Source organism: Bombyx mandarina, chromosome 17, assembly GCF_030267445.1.
Source record: "Bombyx mandarina strain Sakado chromosome 17, ASM3026744v2".
In the NCBI taxonomy this organism is placed as follows: Eukaryota; Metazoa; Arthropoda; class Insecta; order Lepidoptera; family Bombycidae; genus Bombyx; species Bombyx mandarina.
In genome coordinates this window covers 3723750-3736691 of record NC_143223.1, presented here as the reverse complement: position 1 = coordinate 3736691, position 12942 = coordinate 3723750, and the positions used below count along the sequence as shown (strand labels likewise).

At 35.8% G+C, this 12942-nt stretch overlaps 2 protein-coding genes across 4 annotated transcripts in view; one reads left to right on the top strand and one right to left on the bottom strand.

Annotated features, from left to right (window-relative positions):
* Positions 1–734, bottom strand: part of FANCI (Fanconi anemia complementation group I) — a 31897-nt gene extending 31163 nt beyond the window's left edge. For all 3 annotated transcript variants that reach the window (XR_016324486.1, XR_016324485.1, XM_089734304.1), the window contains exons 1-2: positions 605–734; positions 161–265 (exon numbers count right to left, since the gene is read on the bottom strand). Coding sequence is in view for 1 of the 3 variants with exons in the window: in XM_089734304.1 (XP_089590430.1) it covers positions 161–265; positions 605–703 (204 nt within the window). In the remaining 2 variants the exon portion in view is untranslated. The remainder of the gene's footprint in view (positions 1–160; positions 266–604) is intronic.
* A 2666-nt stretch (positions 735–3400) lies between these two features.
* LOC114253300 (klaroid protein) overlaps positions 3401–12942 on the top strand; it is a 44587-nt gene continuing 35045 nt past the window's right edge. Inside the window, exons 1-2 of the mRNA XM_089734306.1 lie at positions 3401–3983; positions 5341–5533. Coding sequence (XP_089590432.1) covers positions 3823–3983; positions 5341–5533 — 354 coding nt within the window. The 5' untranslated portion in view covers positions 3401–3822. The remainder of the gene's footprint in view (positions 3984–5340; positions 5534–12942) is intronic.

Sequence of the window (12942 nt, the reverse complement as noted above, 5' to 3'; positions counted from 1 at the left end):
TATTGACTACTGGTGCACTGTAAATTCAGCTGTATCTTTTGAATAATGACTGTGACGTCTATAAAATTGGTATATATTTCTGCAATCTGATACTTATAATCCAGAAATATCCTTTTAATTACTAAAAATTCTACAACAATACAATGATAGCATCTCTCACCTTTATTTTGTGTATCTTTAAACTTTCTGTAAGACCATTAAAAAGGTAATCCAGAATTTGACCTCCGTCAGAAGCTAATAGACGTCTCGACAAAAACTTGATTATCTGAAATTAAAATATGTCTACTTGCCTTCATTTTTTTAAATTAAATTGCGTTTTTGTTTTTGTACTAATATAAGTTAGATGTCTCTTTTTGGGGCTAATACATTTTTTGTTCTTTTTTTTGAACTTAAGCAACTTGTGTAAAAAAATATCCAGAGACTCGATATTTTTTACATTATTTAGATTCAATATTATGCCTTTTTATGGGTATTTAAGAACATAAACTCTATTGAAATTTAATAAATCCCGGTTTATAATACATTTTGGTTTCCATTAAAAAGCTTGTAATACCTAATTCAAAACCATGAGCTTGGAAAATAAATTGAGTAAAGCCTGTTGTACCTGTTGTATGTTTTGTGTACAATGCTCTATTAAGTTATCCTTTTCACTATTAACTGGGCCTAATTCTTTTAATTTTGCAAACAGAAAACTTGAATCCATTTTCCCGGTAGGTAGCGTATGTACTTTTGATCATAGATTATACACTTAATGCTTTTGATGCAATTAAAGTGTAATACATAGATTATACACTTAATATATTAGAGAGTGTAATAAAACCTATGTTTGATGCGTTTCAAATAAGTATGTGCGCGTCAATGACCTCGATCTGTCAAACAAAATTCGATAAAAAAGTATGGACAGCAACAAAAATATTTTTTATTTTTTTCTACAACTTGAATTTCAGCCAGGCTACACGAAGCCAGAGTTTTTAAATATTAAAATTGATATTTTATGCTACTCGGTTATGTTTGCGAGCGAACATAACCGAACGTGTGTGGTGTCCAGCGAGTTTGCCTGCCACAGTTCTCAGTTTTTAATAATCTGCAACATTAAAATTAACTTCCACTCGTAAATAATTGTTGTAATCTGTTGGTGTAAATCTCAATTCATTTGTCAAGTTTTCGTGGGGGAATTGCTTTCTTTTCAATAACCAGCGTTTAGACCATTCAATGGGATCTTATTTTCTTTTCGTGTTATTCAGAACAAGTGTTAAGCCAAGTATAGCTATCACATCGTCGCCATTATAGTTTGGTATTGGCATCCTACACACACCGTTACGTAGCTCAATTGAGGTTAATGGTAAAACTGTGCATGCAAATCCTAACGTGTATGTGTAATATGAAACTCGGTTATACCTGTCGGTTACGCATGCCTAAAACCATCATGCCAAAACCTAGCGTGTATAGCCTCCATTAAGCCGAATTTACATTACGAAATTAGTGGCGTGAAATTAATTTCGTGACATTAATTTTACCAACAGTTTCACGTGTAATTTAATACTTTCGTAATGCATGCATTAATTTCATGCATGCAAATTAGTTTCGTGCCCTGCGCGATTTTTTGATGAAATTTGTGTCATGCAACTAATTTCATAGTGTAGACGCGACGTGAAACTAATGTCGCGAAAGGTCCTGCGCTGTGCGGACGTGTGTATTGTTAGTTTGGACGCGCTTCAAGCGTTGAAAATGGCAAACTAACGATGGAGTACGAGAAAAAAATATAGATCTTATTAATGAATATCAATGACAAGGGTCCCGAAACACCTACAGTAAAAAATAAAAATTATCTTCACTCATTCGAAAATAGTTTTTATAACTCTCAGGATCTTCATCTGCTAATTCAGAGACTAACTTCATTGCACCTAAATGCCTTCTTGTTGACCATCCTCAAATCTACCAACTTTTATTTTTCTTGAAAGTCTTTTTTTAAGTTTATAGGTATATAAGCATTTCTTTAGCTACATTGAATATAGCAAATTATAGCTTTGATGCTGAAGGCGCCATGGTTACTGCGATACTGTGGATTTCGCGACACTAATTTTTTAACGAAATTACTTTCGCATATATCGAAACTACTTTCGTGAAACTCAGCTCAACATGCATGACACTAATTTCGTAATGTAAACTCCGCATTAGCCAAAACGTGCATAGGTTTCATTTCTGTAATTGAACAGGCAAACGGAACATAGTTCATGCATGTATTTCGTATTATAGCAAAGGAATGTATGTTAGAAGAAAAGTTAAATGGAGCACAAACCATCCACACAGATTTATATACTGATTTTAAAATAAAATTAAATACACCGAAATTAAAATCTGAATGAAAGTCTGGAGTGAAAAAATAGAATTAAAAGAAATAAGGTTAATTGTGAGAATAACTGACTCTCTAACTGGTAAAATGTGGTATCTGTCGTAAATTATCCAATTTTTGTTTTTATAGCGCTATATTAGATGGTTATTTATATTTCATGCTATTTCGATCGAGTAATAATAGGAAGGAACTGCGCTATTAGGTCCCCTTCGGGCACGCTTGTGCTCTTAACAAATCCCAACCCGTTGCCTGTTTTCTCTCACCAGTCCTGGCTAAGCCAAAAGCTGAAAAGACCTCCACGTTACCAACTACCCTACATAACTTATCTAGTTATTTACTTATTTCTGCCGCATGGGATTTACCGATTTTTTTTTACATTTAAGTCTTATTCTTCTTCTAAAGTATTAAAAGTAATTGTTTTTCTTCAATTGCAAAAGTTATCGCTTTGGTTAAAAAATAGTTTTTTCTTCCCTGTCCTGGTGAAACAAGAAAGGCCTCCGGGCCACCAGTAGTCGTTCAATCATAAAAAAACGTTTGCTCTAGGCAGACGAGCTATCAGTTCACCCAATAGTGATGGTATCTACTCATTAACCACGACGAGTTGATGCAGAGCGCTACTGTCCGCTTCTACACTAGTTTTATCTAAATGTGATGAAAATAAGATTTACGATTATAAGATGCTCGTGCTAGCGAGTTGAAATCACATCATTTCACTACAACGTTACGTAAACATTAAACATTTAGCTGCTTTTTAATAAAAACTTGCTTCGCCGTGTCCACATTCTTGTCTTGTTGCGTGTATATTATAGCGAGCGAAAGCTCTGTGTAAACTGATGTGAACCATTTTTTAATTGATTTAGTGTTTCTTCATGTTTAGAAGTGTGATTATTATTATCTGTTTCATATCTGTTTATAACTAAATTAATAGATAAAAAATTATACAAAATTTTATTGTTAAATTAAAATGTTGATTGTTGTAGGTACTTATTAACTCCATGGTTGATTGTCACTCTACATTAAACTGTCAATGTCGTTTTTTCTCGTTTCTTCCAATCCTTGCAATTAGGTGACGTCATCAGTTTATGTTTCTGTAGCGAGTGTTGATTTATTTAAAATTACGAAACGACACATTGATACGCTGTAGACTTATTATTCTACAGTTGAAAATTATAGACATTTTTATTTATTTACCGGATTTAATTGTGTACATTTGTACCTTTAATTGATCACATAACTCATAACCTTTTTACATGGACTGGTACGTGTGCAAGACGTTACGTATTTTGGCGGCATCTTAGTCACATAAATAGATTTCCTTGTGCAATAAAAAATCTGGTGAACTCATTTTTATTCGCGCAATTATTACTTATACTTATTTAAATAAGAACTAAAAGACTGATATAGTGACAAAGTTATTTAAGATGTTTAAACGGTGATAAGTGATAACGGACGTTTCAATTGCCGAAATAATGGAGAATCTGGCCGTTAACGAATTACGGTCAAGGTCTCGTTCGAAGACACCCTTCTTGCGTTCAACATGTGATGGAGAGAACTGCACAGAAGGTGATGACCACACTCATCACAAGGCAGGCAGAAAAACACCGTTGAAGAGTAGACACACCCCTGTGAAGTAAGTGTACAAATTTAATCAGTTGCAACAGCTCTGATGATGTGAGTCAAGGCAGAAATAATAGGAAAAAAATACTAGTATAAATCAAAAAGTATGTATATAATCACAATATAATAAAAAATGTACTCACAGTCTGTAGAACTACTTACTACTACTTTTTATAATATAAAAAAATGCTTCTATCAATTTACCAATGACAAACAGAACAATTTGTTTTATAATATTAAATAAAAATTTCAACTTGTTTTGCAAAGGTGGATGGACGAGCTCACGGCCCATCTGATGTTAAGTAGTTACCGGAGCTGTTACTGTTTCTTGTATAAATTGTAAATAAATTACAGCCTTATCAGATAATATACTGAACTACTTAAATTTTTATAGAAGCTATATGCTTCACGAATTCATCACTTTGCACTCAAAAATAAATTCTCAAGTGCTGTACCAAATTTTAATTACTTTATATTCAAAACGCTATCTGTGAAAATGTAAAGTGGAAACAAGTGCTCAAAAGTAAATGTCAATGAAACAAACATTTAACAGTGAACATTAAACAGCTAATTCGATTCAGCTAACTATTTCAAATCAAATTCAGCTAACTAATTAGGTCAGAGTTCTTTACATGAAAGGCTCTCTCTAATTATTAACTGGAAAATATATGCATGTTACTCTCGTAACATGCTCGTGAGGAGCCCTGACCTGGAGTTACTTGACTGATCTCTAATGACATTTCTGAACTCCTAAACTTGTAGTGCAATCTGAACCTTGCATTCTAAGGTAACTCTCTCTAACTCTCAATATTTTGGTAAGATGAGCATACAAGGTTTGGTCTGAGATGTCTGTTTTATTTCTATGCAATTAAGACTTGATTCCATATCTCATACAGTTCAGTACATACTGAACAACAGGTAACTGAATAATAAATCATCTGCCTAACTGAAAGTATAACTAATGTAAATTTTCACACATTATAAACAAATATCTGCAGTATTATTCTACAAATATATCAGAATCTTAGTACTTTAGAAGGACACATGATCTCATAGTTGAGTTTTGTAATAATAAGGTCACAGCCATAATGCCATGGTGGCCTTAGATTAAACAGAGATAAACCATTTTTACACATTTACATTGTTACGGTAATTTTAAAGTAAACATGTGGTGTTTGACTTCACACACTAAGAAATACCATATTAAGGTTTTTGTGCTTTTTAACAGTAGCTGAAAACATTATGTATTACTTTCCTTCTTTGCTCAATAAACAAAAATAAAACACTAACCTTGTTTATATGAAATATTTTAATACATATTAAAAAGAAAAGTTTATAAATTTAAATTAAGTTTTCTTTATAATTTGCAGACAACTTGGCCCACCAACAGTTACAGAAACAGTTGAGACTATTAGGGAAGTGACTGAAGAATACAGTTCACCTCCAGCACACCGCACTAGGCAATCAACTAAGAATACAACCGACCGTCTGGTAAAAACCTCAGATTATTCTTCCGAAGAAAGTTTGGACCGACTTAAGGGTCACAGGAAGGAAATATTTCAGGTAACAAAATTTTGAATAATGACAACTTTTGTATTATAGAATTAGAATAGGAGGTGAGATGTTTTGTTAAAATTTCCGGAATTAGAAACATTTAAGGTTGTCTTTTCATGAAATTATACTTAAGTTCCAAAATATTATTGATAAGCTTTAAGCATTATGATAGATTTTTTTTCATCAAAGTAAAAATTAAAGCTTGGGTGCTTAGTACGAGTTTTTTAACGTTCTCGATAGCGTAAAAGTTACTCAAATTTGTATGCAGTTGGAACAGCGCCCCTAGCGGCAAACGTAGGCAAACATTAACTTAAAAGTTAACTTTTACACTATCGAGAACGTTAAAAAACTCGCACTTAACACACTGGTCTAAAAATTACATGCCCGTTCGACCCTCTTGGCTCCATAACGGCCTAATCGTTCCATTTTTAAAACGTATTTAGAACGTGAGTCATAAAAAGCGTTAAATTCAAAACGAAAACGTTAATAATATCAAAGCCAGTTTGTATACGCGATTCCGTCAATAGCCGTACCCGTTGTTTACACATGTGAGCACACACGGGGCGGCTACGAAAACACGCATGCCCCGTAAACACGTAGGCATGCGAAATTTTTGTTTTACAGTCTATTCTATCGTATCGCACGACCTTTCGACGAGACTTTCACTGGTGGTAGGACCTCTTGTGAGTCCGCACGGGTAGGTACCACCGCCCTGCCTATTTCTGCCGTGAAGCAGTAATGCGTTTCGGTTTGAAGGGTGGGGTAGTCGTTGTAACTATACTGAGACCTTAGAACTTATATCTCAAGTTGGGTGGCGCATTTACGTTGTAGATGTCTATGAGCTCCAGTAACCACTTAACACCAGGTGGGCTGTGAGCTTGTCCACCTATCTAAGCAATAAAAACAAAATAAAAAAATAAAAAAAAAACTTAAAAAAAAACCTGTTTTTTACAATACAATTTTATTGTCAAACCTCATTTACCATTAATTGTACAATAAAAAAATTTGCTGCTACAAATTATTTCTGTCATAGTCAAGTATTTATTACATAGTCTCAAGTTACTGGTGGTAGGAGGTCTTGTGAGTCCGCACGGGTAGTTACCACCACTCTGCCTTTTTCTGCCGTAAAGCAGTAATGCGTTTCGGTTTGAAGGGTGGAGCAGCCGTTCTACTGTTACAAGTGACTTAGAACTCATGTCTCGAGGTAGGTGTCGGCATTTGCGTCGTAGATGTCTATGGGCTCCGGTAACCACTAAACACTAGGTGGGTCGTGAGCTCGTTCACCCATCTAAGCAATAAAAATAAAATAAAACTTTTTATTCTGCTTTGTATTAAGTAAACCGACCAGGTGTTAAGTGTTCATCGGAATCCAAGTAAATCAAAAACGTTAATAACGTCACGCTCTCTAAAATATAAGATCGAAGTGTCAATTGTTTTGTACAAAGACTGAATCAACCTTCGAACCGGAAATACGTAACGTATGCTACACTTAAATTACCTCAATAAATCGAATACAGCTGATCTTCTCATTAGTTGATTAATCTACCGAAAAATCTTGATTGTTATACCATAATGCAAATGCATAGTCTGATAGGATACTATAACAGCAGAGCCTCATTTGTGCCACAAGTCAATAACGAGGTTCATCTTGAGATAGAGTATCGATATGATGATACTAATATCGATGTTTTCTATGTACCTACATTGAAACAGCGATTCAACCATTACGATTGCGTAATTGTGTAAAATTAAAGATATACATAGGACGTTAACTGGTCTCCCTCCAAAAGTAATAAAATAGAAGTATTCTTTTTTTTTTATTGCCGTATAGGCAGACGAGCATACGGCCCACCTGATGGTGAGTGGTTACCGTCGCTCATGGACGTCAGCAATCCCAGAGGCAGAGCCAAGCCGCTGCCTACCGTTTAATACTCTCCACAAGCCTCGTTTGAAGAAGGACATGTCATAGCGCTCGGGAAACACCGTGGAGGGGAGCTCATTCCATAGCCGGATGGTACGTGGCAAAAAAGATCTCTGGAAACGCACTGTGGATGAACGTAGTGGCTCCAGGTAGTATGGATGAACTCTACTCCGGTGGCGGGCGGTGCGATGGTAAAAACGAGATGTCGGTATCATCTCGAACAATTCCTCCAAATTTCAATAGTATAATGACAATTCCGCTACCTAACACCACAGTATGAATATGCAAAGGGTTCTTTCGAGTACCGAACCATAAAGCATGGTCATTCAATCGACGAATAATACATTCCATTGTGTTGTAAAATTTTATGACAGCAATGGCGGATCTAGGGGGGGGGGGTCATGGGGGTCATGACCACCCCCTGAGCTGGTTCCAGGACTTAGGTGGACCACTAATTGAATATAATGATTTTATTTATATATCTTGTCACCATACAGATTTTATGTAACTACATACCTTCAATATTTAATTCATTTAATATAATATAATAACTTTGTATAATGGCAAACGTTTGGGAACGAACGCATCTAAATTTGACTATGTGACCCCCTCCTGGTGCCAAAGCTGGATCCGCCCTTGTTAATGACAGCTTAACCAGTACTAAGTAATACGATTCAATTCCAAAGAATTCCAAAACGAAATACTGTATTCAAATATTTTAAAGAAACGCGTCACCATCCGAAATAGCATACTCTGAATTTGTTATAAATCATGTAAAAATCTTATCTGCGGAATATTCACGCGCTTATCAAAAATGATACGTTTAATTCTTAATACTTATAAATTTGTATTGATAGGTAGGATCCCGTTATAGAAAGACATTTCTCACGGCAGAAAATATCATGTATTACGATTGAATGAATTTATATTGAAGTGTTATTTTCGTAATCATTAATGTGCTTGAAATTTCGGCGTCCCCCGGTCACCGTTCTCGACGAACCCGTCGCTTGCGACGAAGGGCTCGACGAGTAAATTAACTCTCAGACACAGCCCACTGAGTTTCTCGCCGGATCTTCTCAGTGGGTCGCGTTTCCGATCCGGTGGTAGATTCTGCGAAGCACGGCTCTTGCTAGGGTTCGTGTTAGCAACGTCATCAGGTTTGAGCCCCGTGAGCTCACCTACAAACGTTAGGGTTACGCTGAAATAGCCCCTAAGGCTATCAGCTTAGGTAGGACAAAAAACAAAATCGGCGTCATAATGGGTCACGCTTGTGGCCATACGAATGGCCATCGGTAATACGAATTCTCTTTGCACTATTATAATATCGAGGGGTGAAAGGTTATTTGGTTTAAGCGACATTTTTGCAACTTTACTGGAGAGTCATTATTAAAGTTTAAATTTTGGAAATAATACCATAAAAAAACTTCTTCAGCTATTTGAATGGAGTAAACTTAATTTAAGTTCAATTAAGTATAATCGGCGTGTTGATGCTAATACCAATTAAAATACACCTTTAATTACAAAGATATATGTCGCATATTTAGCGAAATTACGCTTAAACCACCTTTCACCCCTTTCATCCCTCGATATGGTTATCGTTTAGTTGAACAAAAAAAAATGTTTTTCCATATTATATCAAAAAAGTTATCAACCATCTTCCTTTTAACTTATAATTGACCTTGAAACAGACGTGATAAGTAGCAGTTTTCATTAAATTATTTATAACAAATTTACAATTTTGTAACAATGCCCCGAAACAGAGCATTGATTTTTTTTCCCTACCCTAGCCTTGCGAGGCTATTTCAGCTTCACCCTAACATGTAGTTGAGCTCACGGGGCTCAAACCAGAAGTGTTGCTAACACTGGCCCTAGCAAGAGCAGTGCTTCGCAGAATCTACCACCGGATCGGAAACGCGACCCACTGAGAATATCCGGCGAGAAACTCAGTGGGCAGAACATTGTTATGTGACCACTTTTATACGAAGCGCGTTTTTCATTTCGTAAAAATTTAACGGTCGAAAATATATTTGGCGAGATAATTAAATCGTCTTTCGACCGACCTATCTGTTTGAACTACAGAAACTGTTGGAATACAGACATATGTACATACGTCAGTGCATGTTAAGCTAAAATAAATAATGTCAGAAGAGCCTTGTAACATTTAATTGAACCGGTGACGCAGAAAGCACTCGCATTCAGAATAATTTTCTAGGATTTTGAGTCATCAATTACGACCGCCGAACATTATTTTTATTTTTCAAATGTAATTCGCCGTAATTTTGTTCCGCAAGGCGATTACAATAAAAGCGAACCTATGAACTGATGTCTTAAGGATGTATATCGCATTGCACTGTTACGGATAATAGGCATACCAACCATACCATCCTCTTCCACGCAGTCCACGAAGCTAGTAAGAGTCATCGTTACTTTAGTGACATATTAGTGAGTGTTTTTTAACTTCTCGATCGCGTAAAAGTTAACTCAAATTTGTATGCTGTGGGAACAGCGCCCCTACGTTTGCCTCTATTTTATAGTTACAAAACCCCACTAAGCAAACTCTTCGAGTAAATAGTATGCATGATTTTACATTATTGTTTGCATAATCGACAATGTCGTTCAAAGAAATATACTATATATTATACAATTCATTGATACCATTGAAGACATGAGTGGGTTAAGTACCATTTTTAAGATTTTTGAGTTTATACATTAAACGTATGTGTTATGTGCGTATAGCATAAGCCATAGACCTTAAAGCTCCAGGCTTAAAGGCTATTTTTAGTTTACGAAAAGTAGATACAAGTAGGAAGGTAACAAAAGTTTGTTGCTTGTTTTCTCAAAATTAACAAATTGTATCATATTCCCTTTCATCCACACACGTTTTCAATATTGCATCATATCGAAAACAACTCACACTAACAGGTTTTATTTTAATCCTCTTACGAGTGTTCGCCTCTTTATCTTTGACTTCCTTTGCAGTTTGTATTCAGGCCTCGTCTCGTATCTTAATTGAAACAAAATGCCATAAATAACAATTAAGCAATTACATGAAATTGACGCCTGCTTTGTAAGAGTTTCCTGCATTGTTTTTAAATGTTTGTTATAAGCCAGTACCACATTTTTAGTACAACCGATAGCACCGGTCGGGGTATGTTTGTCACAAAGCATGCGTTTTAGATTGGGGAGTATGATAACAATTTCGCTGCAAAAAAAAAACGGGGCAGCTCCTAATTTACATAATGCTCGGCGGGCAAACTTTATAAAATACTTTGTTTACACCGGCAGAGTCGTGTCGCTCGGTACGAGTAAACAAGTCGGTAGAAGCGTCTGCGGCGGGTAGCCATAATACAAAACGCAAGATATTTGACAGGTGCCTGAATCTCGCTAACGGCTTTTTCAAGATAAATTTGCATACCTATAAACAAGTTGCGAACAAAATTTAGACAGACGGTCTATCGAGCAACTTCGCTAACTTCATCCGCTCGGTGGAATATCTTCCTTTCGTTGTAAAACCTCCCAAAGCGTCTTGTCATTTTAGGCGACGTCGAGTTCTTCTTCTGTTTAACGTGTGACGTCATTTGAGGGCACAATTTTTTTTTTTGCCATTGTAGGTTTACGAGCATACTGTCCACCTGATGGTGAGTGGTTACCGTCATCCATGGACTTCAGCAATACCAGGGGCAGAGCCAAGCCGCTGCCTACCGAAATAGGGCGACCTAACATTAGATGATAGTCTTACCTTGTCATGTATTGTGGCTAATACGTTATAAAATGTTGGAACCTTTTGACTTTATTCAGTGATTTTGAAATTCCTTATAACTTTAACGGTATTGTGTTTAGATTCTATACTCTCGGAAATATAATATTTTAGGTATCCATTTCATGATAATAAGTTCAGATATGAAAACGGAACCAAAAAAACTCACTATATCACTTATAATCTTGACAAGGATTGCATACAATTTATTTACAGCATTCAGAATTAAATTATAAAAAAAAATTGTTTCCCCTTAAATTATTGTGACTTTGTGCGCTCACGCTGCCTCATACAAACAACTTAACGATATCACGCGTCATTTATAAAGTACGTTATTTTTAAACTGTAGTGAGCGTTGATAACTGACCGCTTACGTTGATACGATTCAACGGGATGTCTAATATATATATTTTTTTATATGGTGCATGTTGCAGTTCTGACACGGAAGACACAGTGCTCTATTGTGTCGTTGATTTCATTCGTTTTCATCTGCTATGTCCTCGAAGTCCCCGTAACAGGAAAACGCCATAACATGTCCATATTTAAACTCGATTCGAACTTCCCCCGCGTGGTTTATTTTCGCTCGTGTACCCGTATGGGCATTATTATTGGAAGCCATCTGGCGCGTTTCAGTCTTAAATAGTAATGAGTGTTGTGCGGGGTGCGTATAGCGGCTATCCTCAATACATTGCATACGAAACACGTTGATTATCGTATTCTTGACCTAGTTCGCGATCGCGTTCTTTATTTAGCGATAACCAAGGATAGAAAATCGGGTACATCTTGATGAAGTTGCCATGGTGATTGGGTGAGTTTTTGTTGCGCATTTTCTAGTCGATCAATCGCGTGGTTCGGTCAACGTCTGTACGCCGGAGATGTTTTTACGTACATTCAAGGTCAGTGCTCGTTAATACGCAAACCACGAGTGGTTTCTTTTAGGTCTTTGAAAGTACATCAGTAATTCGTTCGTTTATTCGTCAAGCATTCGATCCTAGGTCACTTTCATGTCTGTGGTCACTGTTGGTGGAACCTCTACGCGATTTATAATGGCATTTCTAAACGCTTATTTATACTGTGTTGAACTGTGATACGTTGTTGTAGAATCAATTGCTGCAGTTGGTTGTATGTTAAATTTGTTTTTCCCTCTTTGCCACGTAGTTCTAATTACAATGTAAAACACGATCATTGTTTTGATTCCGAGGTGAATTCACTGGTCACTTCTTTGTCGGATACGAAATTTATGAAATATTTTACTAGAGTATCTTAAATTTTTTTAATGTATATGATTCGATTGGATTTCTCAGGATACTGTAAAAAAAATCGTGTTATTAAAATCACCTCGCCTGGACCATAGTAATGTATTTGCTTTAAAGCTAAACCCGGTGGAATTTAATAAAATCAAAATAATTCCACGATGTTTTTGTTATGCAATAAAGTACGATCAATCAAATCGACTATTTAGTGATATACTTACATACATATATTCTAAAGAATTCAGAAAACACACGTTGGTCACGTAAATTGAAAGCAAACATTTGTTAATTGAAAGCAGTCAATGACCTTAGTTTGAGGCATCTGCGCTAACGTTAAGATATTACATACATCAAGTGCCACTTGGGATAAACTAATTTAACTTTTTTTTTTTCAAGAGCCACATCATACTACTTCATGTTACAAATTGTCGAAACAATAAAAAAAGTCTTAATCTTATACCTTTAAACGAGCAATTTTTGTATATTA